The sequence below is a fragment of the Podarcis filfolensis genome (genome assembly GCF_964270895.1).
Source record: "Podarcis filfolensis genome assembly, chromosome: 2".
In the NCBI taxonomy this organism is placed as follows: domain Eukaryota; kingdom Metazoa; phylum Chordata; class Lepidosauria; order Squamata; family Lacertidae; genus Podarcis; species Podarcis filfolensis.
The window spans coordinates 9794439-9812497 of record NC_139605.1 but is presented as its reverse complement, the minus strand read 5'-3'; the positions used below and the strand labels follow the sequence as shown (position 1 = coordinate 9812497).

The 18059-nt window shown below is 46.3% G+C and overlaps 3 protein-coding genes across 3 annotated transcripts in view; all 3 read right to left on the bottom strand.

Moving 5' to 3' along the window:
• Positions 1 to 18059, bottom strand: part of LOC310756497 (tigger transposable element-derived protein 1-like) — a 796241-nt gene that overhangs the window by 301927 nt on the left and 476255 nt on the right. The gene's annotated exons all lie outside the window — the stretch shown is intronic.
• LOC310757094 (uncharacterized protein) overlaps positions 1 to 18059 on the bottom strand; it is a 508648-nt gene that overhangs the window by 18508 nt on the left and 472081 nt on the right. The window lies entirely within an intron of this gene.
• Positions 497 to 14087, bottom strand: LOC310757326 (zinc finger protein RFP-like). The gene is made up of 7 exons (XM_083602648.1): positions 13396 to 14087; positions 12289 to 12384; positions 9455 to 9685; positions 8227 to 8249; positions 7665 to 7786; positions 6784 to 6813; positions 497 to 1261 (listed from the first exon to the last, which is right to left on the bottom strand). Exons 1-7 carry the CDS (start codon positions 13825 to 13827, stop codon positions 744 to 746), a joined length of 1452 nt encoding a protein of 483 aa, XP_083458774.1. The 5' UTR covers positions 13828 to 14087; the 3' UTR covers positions 497 to 743.

The window sequence follows — 18059 nt, the reverse complement described above, 5'->3', positions numbered from 1 at the left end:
CCCCCGATAGGCAGAATCCAGCCTGTAAATAAGGAACGTTAATGCATCAACCCTAAACATATATAACTGGGCAGAAGCCCCACTCAATGCATTGGGGTTTATTTCTGACACAGTGTGAAGATGGTGAGGCTGTATTTGCAGATAATATTTGAAGCTGATGCCCTGTTCAGTTTCAATTTCTTTTTCTTCCCTTCTGAGGTCTCCAGAGCAAGCAGCTATCCTGCCTGATGTGGGTGAAGGGGTTCATTTTTTAGTTCTCTATTAATCCAATAATGTAGGCATTTTCACAGCTGCATAAGGTCTTGTGGGGAGAGGAAGGTTTCCTAGAATTGCAGAGTTGCGAGAGGCCCTGAGGGTCATCTAGTCTCACCCCCTGCAGTGCAGGAAACATTTCCCCCATGTGGGGCTCAAACCCACAACCCTGGGATTAAGAGTCTTGTCCTCTGCCAAATCAGACGTCTCAAAAGGAAAACAAGATTGAAGGTGAGGGAGCCCGTTTGAGGAAAATATTGTTTATTGGGACTGTTAAATGTGTGACTATCTCTTGAAGAAACTGCAGATGGAATTCTGGAAAAAGGAAGGAAAATGCAAAGCAACAACAACCCCCCCTTTTTTCCCGTTATTTCTGCTGATTTTGACTGGAAAAACTGCCGAAAGTGCCCTTGGCAGGTAAATGTTTTTATATCAGTCATTTTGGTCTGGAGGGAAACTCCTGCTTGGCCTGAGAGGCAGATTTAGTCTCCTCAGGAGATACTGAGGTATGTTTGGTATCCCCACAGAAAAAAGATAGGGAGGAGGGTCTCTCCAGAGAACGAGGCTCCTGAGAACGTGTAGAGTTCGGCTCCTGAGTCAGCGTCAGAAAAAGACACACGTCTCCCTTCATAGTCCAGAGTCACTCGGATCCTCCTGGGCTTCTCCCTCAGGGACAGAGGAGAGTAATCAGGGGAGGTGAAGGCCCAGTACTCGCTTTCCCAATTCTCCAAAGCCCAGATCCCTCCCCCAGGACTGAAGGAGAATAGGCCCTTTCTCCTCACAGACTTTCTAGTGACCCCCAAAGCCCACTCTTCCTCACTTCCCACATTGACTTCCCAGAAATGTCTGCCTGCTGTGAATCCCTCATGTCCCAACACACAAGGCCAGCTGCTGAATCTCTCAGGACTGTTGGGCAGGTCTTGCTCTTTCTCTCCCCATCCTACGCTTTTCTGATCCTCAGACAGGATGAGGCTGGGATGGGCTGTGTCTGGATCCAGAGTGACATTTGCTGTTGGGGAGAAATGAGGGAAAGACAAGATTAGGCAGAGTCAGCTGAGAGACAGAAACGGACATCCTGATAATAATAATAATAATAATAATAATAATAATAATAATAATAATAAATCAACCCCCAAAAACCATATTCCTTTTCAGATCTATGGGATTTCTTTCCATCGCATGCATGTCTAAGACTCCTCCTTTCAGACTCTCATCAGAATATCTTCCTTGTTGGTTTTTAAATCAGTCTTCTCCACTTTCTTATATTCAATGTGTATTGTGCCTGCCCTCCTCTCAACCCAGGCATTTTCTAAGAGAAAAAAACCAACTTGTAAACCTTTTACTCATCTTATCTGTGCTAGTGAAGGGGAAAGAGAGAATTGGAGGAGGCAGGAGAGGAGACAAGCTGCTTTCCTCTGACCATCTCTGTGGGAATTGGCCTTTGGGTTGGGATGGGAGATGAGGGCTCCATAATAATAATAATAACAACAACAACAACAACAATAATAATAAAACTACATTTGCATGCTGCCCGTCACCCATAGGTCTCAGGGTGGTTCACAGCATAAAAACACAACATAAAAACACATACAGGCGTCCCCTCACTTTCGCGGGGGTCACGTTCTGGGCTCTCGTGCACACAAGTGAAAATCGCATTAAGTGGGGAGCCTGTTTATTCCTGCTCTCCATCTCTCTCACCCACTTGGTCTCTCCTTGCCTTCCTCCCTACCATGTTGGAAGTTTAGGGCTTGCCGCCAGGGAAGAGGGAGCAGTTGGCAGGGGAATTTTACAAAGGACTTCTTAATCCATGCTTCTCTTTTGGATTTAATATAAACCTTAAGACTAGATCCCTGGGGGAAAGGGGGAATAACTCAAAAGGTTACCTTTTGAAGAAGTGTGCATGCACACAAAAGCTTACACCAAGAGCAAACTTAGTTGGTCTCTAACGTGCTACTGGACAATTTATTTATTTTTATTTTGACTGCATCAGACCAACACGGCTACCTACCTGAATCAAAGGGTTTCCAGTTAGGGGCTAAGACAGTCATGATAGGCAAGTGTAGAGTTGTCGTATTTTGAAGAGCAAAAAAGAGGACACATTTGCCAACTTCTACTTTTAACCATGTATCACTATGACGACTCTCATTTTAAATACCCCTACTCTATGTAGGCTATAGAAGCTGTGATATATTGCTAGCAGCAATGTTCCTAACTTTCAACAACAAAAGAATAATAATAATACATATTGCTCCCTTGCTTGCCACATTAAAGTATTTGGGCTCATGTTCACATCTTGGTGAACATAAGTGTGCACAAAACTGTTAAGAGAGGCTCAGAACTTACAGGGTTAAGAGTTCTGAGTGATGACGCCTCACATTCTGAGGGCGGGTTTAGAACACGGAAGGGGTGTGTTTTTCTCTGTGTTCTTTCAGTCTGCGTTTTTGCTCCAAGGAGAGAGCAAGCGAGATGTCCGCTCTGTCTCCAGGCAGGAGATTTATAGCTATTGTGTTTTGCTAAGGAATAAAGACTTTAAAGATAAGGAGTCTGCTGTGTTTCAGCCTGAATTATTACCACACGACAGAACGTTCCTACTTCTGCTGCTGCTGTGTTTACTCTGCTGGAGTCAAAGGTCTTTGAGAAGGGTCAGAGCGGCGCAAGTGAAGTGTGCCGGACCCCCCCCCCCCCCGGACTAAATTGACTCAGAATAGGTTATGGAGGTCAGCAATAAAGATAAGCAACGTTCGTGCGTGTGAGGAGGCTGCAGCCAGAGGCCAGCCGATGAGACGCTGGGAAGTGAAACTGCAGGCAGAATCGGCTGAGGAGCAGCCAAAGGCCAGCTAAGGAGAAGCTGGTGCCAGCTAGAGCGAAGGGAGCTCGCTGGGAAGGATCTGCCGGACCGGGAGGTGCTACTGTATCGTAAGTAGGCTGGACCCCGGGGAGAGATGGCAGACAGCCAGAAGTCGTCAGTCCCTTTTGAAGAGGCAGACGGGAAGGAGCCCTGGGGAGAGTGGCAGGCACTGAGAAGAGTGGGAGCCACACCAGAGGAGGCCAGACGCCAGCCTGAGGGACGCCCAGAGGGGGCCAGATGCTGCACAGACGCTGCAGGGGCTGAGGAACGCCCAGGAAGCCCAAAGTGGGCTGAAGCCGTGTCTGAAAGCTGCTGCGATGCTTTGACACGCCAGAGAGATGAGCAGCCGTGTGCTGGGAAGCTGCTGAAAGCTGGAAAGAGGAAAGCAGTGGCAGGCTGTTCCTCTGGAGGCTGTGCACCTAAGTTTGGGGGTGCAGGCCAGAAAGGCCTTTCCAAGGGTCTTGAGAGTGCCCAGGCTGTTTGGCAGGAGCTGGAAGGGGTTTGCAGAGAAACCACAGCAGAAGCCAAAAGCCATTTTCCCAACGGCAGAAAAGCCTCGAGGAGGAGTGCTGCTGGAAAGGTTGGGGGGGCAGAGAAGACCAAAGGCAAATTTGCAAAGTTTTCCACTCGGAGATGTTTTGTTTGCGGTTCTCCGGAGCACCTGCGCCGAAGCTGTCCACAGCGAGACAAAGGGCAGGAAGGTCCCAAGGACATTTCCCATGGGAACCAGCCGGGTTTCCATGGCAACAGGGGGAGCAGGCGTGGGAAGGCTTATCAGCTGACTGCTTCGATGGTGGTTTTGGACAACAACAACACCTGCAGGAAGGCAGTTGCTAAGGCAACAAAGAAGGACAACTCCAGAGGGGGGAGAGTCCTACGTTGGGTTGTTGACTCGGCTGCGAATGCCCATCTGGTAACAGTGCCACCTGATGGACAAATGTGGAACTGCAAGGCTGTTTCCACTGAGAAAACAGTTAGATTTGCTACAGGTTCACAGGGACGTGTAACCCATGTTTCTAACATGTTTGTCTCTTTTTTACAGGCTGAATTGAAGGTTTATGTTCTCCCTGAGATAAAACATTGCCTGCTATCTGTACCGTGCCTTTTGCAGGAGGGATATTCTGTGAGTTTTGAAAAAAATGTTTGCACAATTTCCAGAGGTGGAAAGCAACTGGCACGTGTTGGGAAAAATCAGAACAATCTCTTTGTTCTGGAATCACCTCTAGAGGGAGGGGGGCACACTCATGTGTCGTGTGCTTGCGTGTGGCACAAGAGGATGTCACATGGGTCCTGTGAGGACGTCCAGATGTTATCAGAGTGCACCAAAGGTTGCAAGGTAAAAGAATGTGGTAAACCTTTGAATTGCAAGGCTTGCAGGAAAGCCAGAAACAAGGGATTTGATGATCCCAGGGTGGAGAGAGTGACCACAAGGCCTTTTGAGCTTGTGCATGCAGACCTTTTAGGTATGCCACAGCCAAGTCTGGGCAAGGCCAAGTGGCTGATGGTGCTGACAGATGATTATACTAGGAACGCATGGGCTTTCACGCTGAAAGCTAAGGAGGTAGCAGCGCAACTGATCAAAGATTGGGTTGCAGAGGTGGAACAGAGGTTCTCCACCAAGGTGCAAGGTTTCCAGTTTGACCGTGGTTCTGAGGTCACTGGGTCTGCTCTAAAGGGTTTCTTTCGCCAGAGGGGGATACGTCACAAGGTGACTTCGCCTCAGAAGAGTGGCGTGGCAGAGCTGAGGAGTAAGGCTCTGGTCCGAGCATCCGAGATCTTACTGGATGACTCTGGTTTGCCTCACAGTTTTTGGGGGGAGGCGGTAAAGACGGCCAATTTCACGATGAACAGGTGCTACAATGCAGTGGTAGGTGACACCCCATATTTCTTGCTCAACGGACAGAAGCCACAGGTGCATTTCTTCCGTTCGTTTGGTTGCAGGGCCATGGTGCCTGTACCAAAGTGGTTGCAGCAAGAGGGTGGTCCAAAATACCAGGAAATGATCTTCTGTGGGTATGAACCCGCGACCAAGGGGTGGAGATTTGCATACCCAGAAGGTGATCAGACCAAGCTTCTGGTCAGTAAGCATGCTGAGTTCAAAGAGCAGCAGGGAAATAAGTCAAGGCGCAAAGTCAGCCATGACACTGTCTCGGATTGTCTGTCTGAATCCGAATCTGAGCAGGAGGGAGAGCCAGGTAATGGTGATCTGGTCGATGATCAGGATCAGGACCAGGGGGAGGCGTCTCCACAGGTTGTTAAAAGAGTGTCCAAGAGTGAGCCCTCATCTCCTGTGCGCATAATGGAGAAAGCTCACAGACGTGTCAAGTCAGAGGGGGAGTCTGATGAGGAAGACGCACATGCTGGCCCCAGTGGGTCAAGAGAAGAACCCCAGTTTGTGCCCAGGCGGTCTTCACGGGCAACAAAGGGAATTCCACCTGAGAGGTTTCAGGTCACAAATGCGTGGGTTGGTTTCGCACAGTGCGAACCTGAGGTTTGTGAGGTTCAACAGGTGCCTAACAACGATGCCAGGAAGGGGCGGAAGGCAATGGGCAAGGTGTTGAACACTCAGAAGTCCTCTCAGAACGTGATTCGAGAGGGGGTGTTAAGAGAGGCTCAGAACTTACAGGGTTAAGAGTTCTGAGTGATGACGCCTCACATTCTGAGGGCGGGTTTAGAACACGGAAGGGGTGTGTTTTTCTCTGTGTTCTTTCAGTCTGCGTTTTTGCTCCAAGGAGAGAGCAAGCGAGATGTCCGCTCTGTCTCCAGGCAGGAGATTTATAGCTATTGTGTTTTGCTAAGGAATAAAGACTTTAAAGATAAGGAGTCTGCTGTGTTTCAGCCTGAATTATTACCACACGACAGAACGTTCCTACTTCTGCTGCTGCTGTGTTTACTCTGCTGGAGTCAAAGGTCTTTGAGAAGGGTCAGAGCGGCGCAAGTGAAGTGTGCCGGACCCCCCCCCCCGGACTAAATTGACTCAGAATATTTATTTATTATTTATTATTATTTATTAAATATTATTTATTTATTAAACTGTTTAACATCTGCATATGGACTCTCCTTAAGGGCAGGGGGATGTTAACTCTTGCCCTTCCAGACTCCTTCCTCAAGATCTTGTAACTGAGCCAGCGTCCTTGTAGTTCAGCCATAAGAGGAGGAATTTACACAGTATGTTGCTAGCTTAAGATGCTGCTCTGTTGCAATTCTCTGCTGCAAACTAGCTTAGCCGGGTGTCTTACATGTGAGTCTAGTGCATGAGAAAAAATTTCATAGGTTACTGTAAACCAAAAAACCAAACAAAAAAACTTTTTGCCAAATTTTAAACATTTTGCCAAATTTTACAGATTTGCCAGGGGAGAAATTTTTATCATGAAAATGGAGGACCTGTCCGAGAAAAAGAGGACATGTGGCAACCAGGTCTGAAAATGGTCACATGGAAAAGCAACCCAACTCTCTCTAGGCAGAAATAAAACTCTTCCCTCCTCAGTCTGACTCTTCTGGGCAGTTTATCTCCCCACCTTCTGCACCTTCAAGTCCACCATCTCTGTCATTGTGGTACAAACCGCAGGTCTAGAATCAAGCTGTGGATGGTTCTCAACTGTACAGAAGAGACTTTTTACACCCCCCCCTGAAACGCTAGTCCCCGCCCCTCCTGTGAATTGGGGTCTGCATGTGAAATTTACCTCTCTGAAGATTTCTGAATGACTGGACATCTGAGGAAGCAAAAATAGAGGCTTAATGGGCTACACCGCAACAGCTCCCAAAAAAATCTTTTTACAAAACATCACCATAACATAGCATCTGTTGCTTCCTTATTTCGCACAAAAGATTAAATCATAGAACAAATAATTGCAAAGACAACAACTGTAGGCCTAAGGAATTAAAACAACTAGCATGTTTAGCTGTGATTCCTGCATTGCAGGGGGTTGGACTAGATGATCCTTGGGATCCTTTCAAACTGTGCTATTCCATGATTCCATGGAAAAATCAGAAATGGTAAACCATACTAGAAAATGGCGGAATACAATCATTCAAAATCTACAAATAAAATGAGGATCTGTACTGGAGGGCTGGAGGAAGGTTAACATCTGCCCCCAAGTAAACTGGTGGGGCAAAGCTGTTGAAACTGGCATTTCCAAGCATGGTGACAAACCAAATTGCAAAGGAAGAATCGGCAGAGCTTTGCCATGTAATTCCAAGGGTCTCGTGCAACGGGAAGTCCTCCCTCCTGGAATGGGGCTGATCTCATAAGAAGTGTGGGAACTCTTAGGAGATGGGGATGGCTGAAGCACGAGAAATGGCTGGTGAGGTTGAAACTCTGAGGAAGACGCAGCTCAGGCCTTGGCTCTGCTACTAGGAGACCAGCCTGGCAGGAGATGGAGGAGGGACTGGATGCTTGCGGGTGCCCTTTTTAACACACTTCACGAGGGAAAAATCTAAGCAAATCTCAAGAAGCCCCAAACAACCTTTCCAGATTGTGTGGAGGGAAAAAAGTGAGGTTCCATGTGAATCAGGACATTGATAGAATTCCCAGTGTGAAATCCCTGCAGCCACTTTTCATTACCTTTCCATTGTTTCATTGCATCTTCCACAAAGTGATTTACATCACAGGATTCCAAGATCCTGTTCCTCAGTTCTGGAGGGAAAGCCAGTGGCTCTCCTTCTCTGTTCTCTCTTTTCTCATATCTGGTGAAAAGAAAAACAATATCAGCCCATTCAAATCCACAATTTCTGGTAAAGAAAAAGAAAGGAATTGAGAGGAGGAAGCCAGCTGGAGGAAGCCCAGAGGGACAGGCAGGCAGTGAGTGAGTGAGGAGATTCTTCCTCAGTACGGACTCCTCAGATGATCGAAATTACCACAAAGTCCGTGAATAGAAAGTGCAAGAGAAATAAAAGAGCCCCCATCCCTTTGTGAAGTGTTGTGGGGAGGGAGGAGGCAGTGCTCTGGCCTTGATCCTTGGTGGGAGAACTGGGGTGCTATGAATCCAAAATAGGGTCCCCTGCAAGATGCTGCAGGCAGTGAGGCCTACAATCTCCCCCCTGCAGCCCCTGGAGGGCCATGTTTAAGGTTCTTGCATCCTAGCCTCATGGAGTGATACTAATGGAAATGAGCCAGATCCACTTACCTCTGCAAGGTCCTTCTCACATCCTAGAGGGGAAAAGAGAAGGGAATTCACTGCACATCACAGGTCACACTAGGAAGACCCCCTCAGACCCTGGAGTGGAGGAACAGCCTGGCCCTCGGATGTCAGTCTGCCTGGCACATGGCAAGCTTTTGGGTAGGGATGGCAGAATCAGCCAGTTTGGGTTTCTCTCAGTTTTTATTGTTCCAATCTGAAATTATGAATTTGGCCGATACCAAGCTCTGCACATTTCTACATCAGTTTGCAATTAATTTTTTGAATCCTTTTGAAAATCCACCAGCATTTTAGGGAAATTTCAAGTTTGTGGGTTCAAGAGAAGATTATACCCCATCTCTTGTCTTAGATTATAATTTATTAACTTTAATAAATTTAGATGTAAGTAAGCCTGCAGGATAATCCTACCAGGGCATTATCCCAAATTGTCTGCCATAGAAGTCTCCAAATTTCAAATTCTATTTTCCATCTGGAAATTTAAAAAAGCGCCTGCAGCATAAAATGCTCCAAAGGGGTAATAAAACAATTCCGTGTTTCTTTGGGCTCATCCACACTTCTGCTTTTCCTGTACCCAGAAAACACGAGTCCAAGTGGTTTTGCCTTTGCCCTGCCGCTTTCCCTCAGGAAAAAACTGCTCCTTAGTGAAACATCAAAGCAAACGTCAATGCAGAGAAAACCTGGCTGATGTTTGCTCTAATTCAGCAGTAAACAGCAGGTTTTCCTGGAGGAAAGGGGTGGGACAAGCAGCAGTCTGGATGAGTCCCTCTGTCTTGCTCTTTGGTCACTGTGACTGAGCACCATTTTGGGCCACTCTGTATCCATGGGGAAGGGGATCAACCCAGAAGTTGTGGAGGGAATGGGAAGAGAAGCTTGGTCAAGAGACTGGCTCATGTCGGAAGGAGGCCTGAACGCATCCTAGACGAAGCCCAGCACAGGGCATGAAGGCAGGATTGCCAAACTGGAAGGCATTCAGAGACAGATCATCAGCAAAGAGCAGAAGATCAGCTCCCGTTCCATCAAGAACACAGACGAATCTCTAGTCTGCATTCAGGTGAGTTAAGCATCCCAGTTCTCTTGGGTCTTCCTGTCCATTACAAACCTGACTAGAGGCTCCATCATCTGAGCCCCTGCACTCCTTGTATACATGAAAGGGGCACATGAAGGATTGGAGGCAGCCTTTTCCTGGAGCCTTGGGCTGTTCCTGCCACCGTCTTACCTGCAGGAGTTCACTCGCTGGCTGCTGACTCTTCTCCTCCATCTCCTGGATGATCTTCTCAAGAGAGGAGAGTTTCCTGGAGAGTCTGGCCAGCTGCTCATCCCTTCTCCCTTCAATCTCCTTCTCCACCTCTTCCACATGAGTCAGCAGATGTTTTTCGTGTTCTTCCAGAAACTGGCGCAGTTGTCTGAACTTCTCCACAATCTTCAGCCTCTCCGTTTCTGTTAATTTCTGCAAGAAAAGAGGAGGTCTGAGTGTGGAAGGTGCTCAGCCTTCAAAACACCAGGAAGAGAATAGTGAGAATTCCACAGGGAGGGCACTTCTGATTCTTCAGAGACATGAAACCTCCAGTGGCTAAAGAAGTAAACCTTTATTTTGAGGGGAGGCCCTCTCCATTGCTATTTCTGTTGACTTCTGTTTTGCAGAGGGCTACATCCTAAAGCAAGAAGCATTTTTTCTAGCCATGGATGTTCCCTGCATGCTTTTGGGTATGGCATAACCAGAGTTCATAGTTGTTCAGAGAACATCCAGGGACATAAAACACCTCTCAGTTTAGACTGGCGCCATTTAGGTGTAGAAAGGCAACAGAAACAGAGGGGGAAAGACAATTTTTAAGGTAATATTTATAGTAAATCAGGATTTGAATTGAACTGCTTGCACCCTATCAGCTCACAAGTCCTCAGGCTCCTCCTTGACTGCTATTCACATAATAAATGAAAATGGGAAATAAACTAAATCTATCTGCATTAACTCAATATGCCAGCAAGTTTAGAAAACTCAGCAGTAGCCAGAGGATTGGAGAAGATCAGTCTACATCCCAATCCCAAAGAAGGGCAGTGCCAAAGAATGTTCCAACCAGCACACAATTACATTCATTTCACATGCTAGCAAGGTTATGCTTAAAATTCTACAAGGCAGGCTTAAGCAGTATGTGGACCGAGAACTCCCAGAAGTGCAAGCTGGATTTCAAAGGGGCAGAGGAACCAGAGACTAAATTGCAAACATGCTGGATTATGGAGAAAGCTAGAGAGTTCCAGAAAAACATCTACTTCTGCTTCATTGACTACGCAAAAGCCTTTGACCGTGTCAACCACAGCAAACTATGGCAAGTTCTTAAAGAAATGGGAGTGCCTGATCACCTCATCTGTCTCCTGAGAAATCTCTATGTGGGACAAGAAGCTACAGTTAGAACTGGATATGGAACAACTGATTGGTTCAAAATTGGGAAAGGAGTACGACAAGGCTGTATATTGTCTCTCTGCTTATTTAACTTATATGCAGAATTCATCATGCAAAAGGCTGGGCTGGATGAATCCCTAGCTGGAATTAAGATTGCCAGAAGAAATATCAACAACCTAAGATATGCAGATGACACAACTTTGATGGCAGAAAGTGAGGAGGAATTAAAGAACCTCTTAATGAGGGTGAAAGAGGAGAGTGCAAAATATGGTCTGAAGCTCAACATCAAAAAAACGAAGATCATGGCCACTGGTCCCATCACCTCCTGGCAAATAGAAGGGGAAGAAATGGAGGCAGTGAGAGATAACTGCAGATGGTGACAGCAGTCACAAAATTAATAGACGTCTACTTCTTGGGAGGAAAGCAATGACAAACCTAGACAGCATCTTAAAAAGCAGAGACATCACCTTGCCAACAAAGGTCCATATAGTTAAAGCTATGGTTTTCCCAGTTGTGATGTATGGAAGTGAGAGCTGGACCATAAAGATGGCTGATCGCCGAAGAATTGATGCTTTTGAATTATGGTGCTGGAGGAGACTCTTGAGAGTCCCATGGACTGCAAGAAGATCAAACATGTCCATTCTTAAGGAAATCAGCCCTGAGTGCTCACTGGAAGGACAGATCCTGAAGCTGAGGCTCCAATACTTTGGCCACCTCATGAGAAGAGAAGACTCCCTGGAAAAGACCCTGATGTTGGGAAAGATTGAGGGCACAAATAGAAGGGAACGACAGAGGACAAGATGGTTGGACAGTGTTCTCGAAGCTACCAGCATGAGTTTGACCAAACTGCGGGAGGCAGTGGAAGACAGGAGTGCCTGGCATGCTCTGGTCCATGGGGTCACAAAGAGTCAGACATGACTAAATGACTAAACAAGCTGCATTAAAAGGTGAACTTCCCTAATTTGCAATTGCTGAAAAAATATGGAGACTGAAACAGAGCAATCCTTTGAAATTCACACCTTTGAATTTTTCAAGGTTGACCCAGCCAAGTAATGTTCACACAAAAATGTATTTATTAGGGTAAAGTATGTATTAAAATATTTATACAAGGAGGTAGATACCCTAACATCTGATTCGTTTTCAGAATAATAAATGAATAAGCAGACAAAATGGAAAAATGAGAAATGCAGAGAAACTGAAATGGGCAAAATTCCCCATCCCTCCTCAGTCCTGACTTGATTTTTCAAATGCTTGTTCCCTGTCTAGTAACATTAAGGGACGCGGGTGGCGCTGTGGGTAAAACCTCAGCGCCTAGGACTTGCCGATCGCATGGTCGGCGGTTCGAATCCCCGCGGCGGGGTGCGCTCCCGTCGTTCGGTCCCAGCGCCTGCCAACCTAGCAGTTCGAAAGCACCCCCGGGTGCAAGTAGATAAATAGGGACTGCTTACCAGCGGGAAGGTAAACGGCGTTTCCGTGTGCTGCGCTGGCTCGCCAGATGCAGCTTGTCACGCTGGCCACGTGACCCGGAAGTGTCTGCGGACAGTGCTGGATCCCGGCCTATAGAGTGAGATGAGCGCACAACCCTAGAGTCTGGCAAGACTGGCCCGTACGGGCAGGGGTACCTTTACCTTTTTAGTAACATTAAAGACACTTACCAGGAGGTCTTTGCTTTCCTTGTCCAGGGCTGCTTGATAGGCCAGAATTTCCTCTCTCTCTTTCCTCAGAATTTCCAGGCTGCAACAGATCTCTCCCTAAAGAGAAAATGAAAAACTCAGGTTTGATTGAGACAGACAGAGAGTTGATAGATATTATACTGGCTTCTTGCACCCAGTGGCCTTGCGAAGTACAGTGGTACCTCGGGTTACATACGCCTCAGGTTACATACGCTTCAGGTTACAGACTCTGCTAACCCAGAAATAGTGCTTCAGGTTAAGAACTTTGCTTCAGGATGAGAACAGAAATCGTGCTCTAGCGGCGCGGCGGCAGCAGGAGGCCCCATTAGCTAAAGTGGTGCTTCAGGTTAAGAACAGTTTCAGGTTAAGAACGGACCTCCAGAACGCATGTCCAATTTGGGTTGCCATGAAAAAGTCATCTTTTCCCCTTGTCTTTGCAGATGCTACTCTGAACCATTGAGTCCTTTGCCATTTGGGGTGGGAGGAGATCCTCAGCCCCCCCCCCGCTGAAACCTCATTGCACAGGCCCCACACCACCCTCCGAATAAGTGTGCTCCCCACCAGTAGGTGCTTCCACCCCCCCTCATAAATCTGCTTCCAACAGATACTTTGGGGGGGGGAATCCTGCACCATCTGGTCAATTCCTGGCCACCAATCCCCGTCCCCCCAGCTGATCCCTTGCTGCTCTCTGTTTTGCAGGGCATTGAGGAAGCATCCTGTCAGCGAAAGGAGACATGTACAGTACTTAATTGTGTATGTGCAATTTACATTTGTAGTGTTCTTAATAAGTACAAAGCAACCTTGCTGGGGGATGTGGATGAGGCGTTAACCCTTTCTCTCCCCGCCATGGTCCCAGTTCAAATCTTTGAAGCTGCTGTGATTCTTTCAAGGAAATATCCCTTTGTCCCCCTGGCAGAGAGAAAGACTTCAACTCCCTCCTTCCAGCCATCCCAGGAGCCCTCAGGCGTCCCCTTGGCTGCTTTTTACATAACAAACAACCACCACTTAATGCCAGGCCTAATTTGGATCTGAGAATTAAAAAGAAGAATCCCAGCTATTTCTCCCCCTCAAGATCCAGGGATCTCCTACCTTGTATTCCTCCAAAGCCTCCTTCAGAGGAATCACCTTGTGATTTTCATGTATCCTGGATCTGTCACACACCACACAGATGGGGGCTTCATGGACTTTGCAGAAGAACTTCAGGGGCTCCTGGTGCTTCTCACAGACTCCTCCGTTCCCTCCTTTCTCCTTTCCCTCTTGAAGGCTGAGATTCTTGATTAATTGTAAGAAGTTTGCCAGTTGCCGGTTGTGGATGAGATTATTTTGCTGGACTGTTTCTCTGCACTGAGGGCAGGAAACCTCTGCCTCCGATTCCTCCCAGCGCTGGATCAAGCAAGACCGGCAGAAGTTGTGCCCACACTCTGGGATGATCACTGGATCTTTAAAATATTCCAGGCAGATGGAGCAAGTGGCTACATCACAAAGATTCTGGACCAGATTCTGCTGCCCAGCAGCAGCCATGGCTCCCTCACGCCAAAGACCCGAGTTAAGTTTCACTTTCTCTGTTTACCGGGAGCTTCCTTTCCTGGAAATGACTCAGAAACTCAGTGACCACGTGAACTTTTTTTCTTTTTTAAATGTCCCCAGGTCTTTGCAGCTGCTGAATGTTTTCTCAAGGAGCAGCGAATGCTTCTGGATTGCTTCCCATGCTTTTGATTACACACAAACACACACGTACCTAGTAAGTTGGGGTATTCATACTAACATTTTCATTCGTAGGCTTTCTTGTAATTTTTGAATTGGAGAAAATCTGCTGCTGCCATAAATTGATGGGAGTTTTGATTTAGCAAGCGGGATTTGATTCCATGAAGAAAACTCCTAAAAGTCTGGCTGCTAATTTTAACTTAATCTGTTTTTAGCATGCTGGCAAAGAACTTCAGACTGAAACAGACGCTTTCATCATTGCCAACCTGGTGTCTTCTGTTTGCCTAAGACTACAACTCCCATGCAGATGACACAATGCAGATGACAAAACATTGATGGCAGAAAGTGAGGAGGAATTAAAGAACCTTTTAATGAGGGTGAAAGAGGAGAGTGCAAAATATGGTCTGAAGCTCAACATCAAAAAAACGAAGATCATGGCCACTGGTCCCATCACCTCCTGGCAAATAGAAGGGGAAGAAATGGAGGCAGTGAGAGATTTTACTTTCTTGGGCTCCATGATCACTGCAGATGGTGAGAGCAGCCACAAAATTAAAAGACGCCTGCTTCTTGGGAGAAAAGCAATGACAAACCTAGACAGCATCTTAAAAAGCAGAGACATCACCTTGCCAACAAAGGTCCGTATAGTTAAAGCTATGGTTTTCCCAGTTGTGATGTATGGAAGTGAGAGCTGGACCATAAAGATGGCTGATCGCCGAAGAATTGATGCTTTTGAATTATGGTGCTGGAGGAGACTCTTGAGAGTCCCATGGACTGCAAGAAGATCAAACCTATCCATTCTGAAGGAAATCAGCCCTGAGTGCTCACTGGAAAGACAGATTGTGAAGCTGAGACTCCAATACTTTGGCCACCTCATGAGAAGAGAAGACTCCCTGGAAAAGACCCTGATGTTGGGAAACATTGAGGGCACAAGGAAAAGGGGACAGCAGAGGACGAGATGGTTGGACAGTGTTCTCAAAGCTACCAGCATGAGTTTGACCAAACTGCGGGAGGCAGTGGAAGACAGGAGTGCCTGGCGTGCTCTGGTCCATGGGGTCACGAAGAGTCGGACACGACTAAACGACTAAACAACAACAAATGACAGCTAGAAGCCACTGAGAGGCTTCTCCAGAAATCTGTCCAGTCCTCTTTTAAAGCCATCAGTGGTGTTGGCCATCTCTCCCTCCCTTCTCCCGTGGGAGCAAGTTCCTAGTTCAATTCTGCCTTTTGTGAAGAAGGACTTTATTCTGTCTTCCTTGAAACTTCCAGCACCCAGTTTTGTGAGATGCTTGCAAGTTCTAGTGCATTGAGGGAGAAAAATACTTCTCTCATGTCACCTCTTGCTCACCTTTTCTCTAAGCTAAAAAGTCTTAAATTCTGCAACCTTTCTTCACAGGGGAGTTGCTCCCCAATTATGATAACACTCTGAAAGTTAAAACAGTGTTCCAATGAGCAGTCAAATCCTGTCTCATTATTTTGGATGCTTCTCCAACCTGCTTTCTTTTGAACTCATGCTTTCTGTTTTTTTGTCGATGTTTCTCCTTCAACACACACTATTAGTTGGTATACCCTATGGTGCATATAACAACAACAGCAGTTCGTGATCCCTTCACTGTGAACTGCAGAGTTTTCTGCGTCTTTCCTGGGTTGGGCTCCCAATGAAAATTGGAAAATCTTTTCAGGAAAGCAATGAAAGGAGGAATGGTTTCATCTGGATCAGATTTATTAGAATCATAGTAGAGTTGGAACGGACCCAGAGGATCATCTAGTCGAACCCCCAGCAATGAAGGAATAGGCAGCTGTCCCATACAGGGATTGAACCTGCAATCTTGGCATTATCAGCACCATGCTCTAGAGTCTAACCAACTGAGCCATTGGTCCTGTCAAGGTGAAGCAGTGCTTTACCTTTCAGTCAGCGTTCTTTGGACTGTAGCCGACGTCAGTCCATTTGCCACTAACAAGGTGACATTAGCCATAACTGCTTTGGGTAGAATTTAATACACTAGATGTAAAAATAGGGGTCAGGAACTTAGGGGTGCCAACCGAATGCCCATGAGGTCTATATATCGTGTGGTTTGTAGATTCATTTTATCTGTCCAAACCAGGGTTTTGCAAACTTGGGTCTCAGCTGTTTTTGGACTACAGTTCCCATCCTCCATAATCACTGGTCCTGCTAGCATGGGATGATGCAAGTCCAAAACCAGCTGGAGATCCAAGTTTAGGAAACCCTGGTCCAAACAAAATTCCTCCCACACTCAGGAGCATTCATAAGGTCACTTTCCCATGGGTTTCTTGATGTCCAATCAATCTACCTGTCTTGTCAAGAAACGTTTCTCAGGCCATTTGAACGATCTCTCTCCAGGATGGGTACCTCAATTACTCCAGCTGAAACTTTCTGCACACCAAGAACATTTATATGGTCAGTATGAACTCCCTCATTTTTTCCACTCTCCTCTCTCACTGAAGTTATTTACCACACTGAGAATATCAAATCATCTCTCTCCACTGTGAGTTCTTGGATGTCTGTTCAAATTTACTTTGTCACATAATTTTTTTGCAAACCAAGAATGTTCATATGGTTTCTCATGCCTCTTCTCTCTGGTATGAGTTAGCTCTCACTGCCTTTTTGCAAATTTATTTTTATTGAGATAGTATAAAAATCAGATATGAAAAAGGTACCAAAATTGACAAAGTACATTAGAGTAATGCATACAACAATGTTGAGACATAGTATTTCAAAGCAGAACAACCTAAGTCTCTTGATAGCAGCCCTCCGTGACATGACTTGCCTCACTGGAGGCTGTAATTATTTCTCACCCTTATTTGCACAAAATATAAATCAAGCATATTATATCAAGCTTGTATTGGCAATTCTAACAATACAACTCTTGTAAGCCAACTCTTTCTAACAATGCCATGCCTCTTATTTTATCTAGCCAGCCTTTCATGCAGAATCCCGTTGTTTTCCAGTGACCCATTTGTGCCACAGATGGAAGCGGATATCCAGGTCACAATGAATCAGTTGAGGCTTAACACAAGATTGGATCGTGAAGAACAAAAAGATTGAAATAACTTAAAACATTGCTTTTTGAATTCTGGCTGACATTGTCTTAAAAAGGCTTCATACATCAAGCATTCCAGGCCTCATCCAGTAACACTGTACCAATGTCAACACCTTTAAGCCCTGAGGAACCTCCGTTGTGAGTTCTCTGGTGCTCTAGCAGGGCCCCACTCTGACTGAAGCATTCCCCACATTGCAAACATTTGTATGTTTCCTCTCTAGTGTGGATATTCCGATGTCTCCACAGATCTCTTTCTCGACAGAACCTTTTTCCACACCGAGAACATTCATATGGTTTCTCTCCAGTATGAATCAGTTGATGTTCCTTCAAATGCCAAATGTCCATGTAGCGTTTTCCACAGTGAGAACATTTATATGATTTCTCTCCAGTGTGGATATTCTGATGTCTCCGCAAATGTCCTGTTCGATAGAACCTTTTTCCACACTGAGAAAATTCATGTGGTTTCTCTCCAGTATGAATCAGTTGATGTTCCTTCAAATGACTCAGCCTGAAGCATTTCCTGCATTGAGAACATTTGTAGGGCCTGCCTCCACTTCCCTTGATTGACTTTGTGGAAATAAACCTCTGCCTACACTCAGGAGAGTGTACCTTTACCTTTTACCTGTATTTAAAGTAGCTTCGCTTGCATTGGGTGACCCGGATGTCTAGTCAAGTTACCTCTTTTCCTAGTCCAAGAGAATTCACCTTTACTCTCTCCTCCTCTTGTTCTCTGCTGTTGCCGGACATCTTCCTGTGACATGGGATGCTCATTCTCGTCCTCCACTGTTTGCATCGTAGCATGTTCTGATTGGTAGCCTCAGCTGGAGAACAAGGCCGCCCCCCCCTTTGCCAACTGTGAAGGTCTGGCTAATGACAACTGCAGGACCTTCTGTGAGCTCATTGCATTCCACAGGGTTCTTCCCATCTTTGAATCGGCATCCTTCCTCCTTAATCTTCCTGGGCTCTAGCCCATTCCCAAGGATTATCTCC

Excerpts from the sequence above, each read along its gene's own strand:
- LOC310757326 (XM_083602648.1), bottom strand. The coding sequence starts at position 13,827 with ATGGCTGCTGCTGGGCAGCAGAATCTGGTCCAGAATCTTTGTGATGTA. Across the intron at positions 6,814-7,664 it reads TGCAATGAAACAATGGAAAG|ATGTCCAGTCATTCAGAAAT; the intron begins GTAATGAAAAGT and ends TTGCTTCCTCAG. Across the intron at positions 1,262-6,783 it reads ATTCAGAAATCTTCAGAGAG|CAAATGTCACTCTGGATCCA; the intron begins GTAAATTTCACA and ends TCTCCCCAACAG.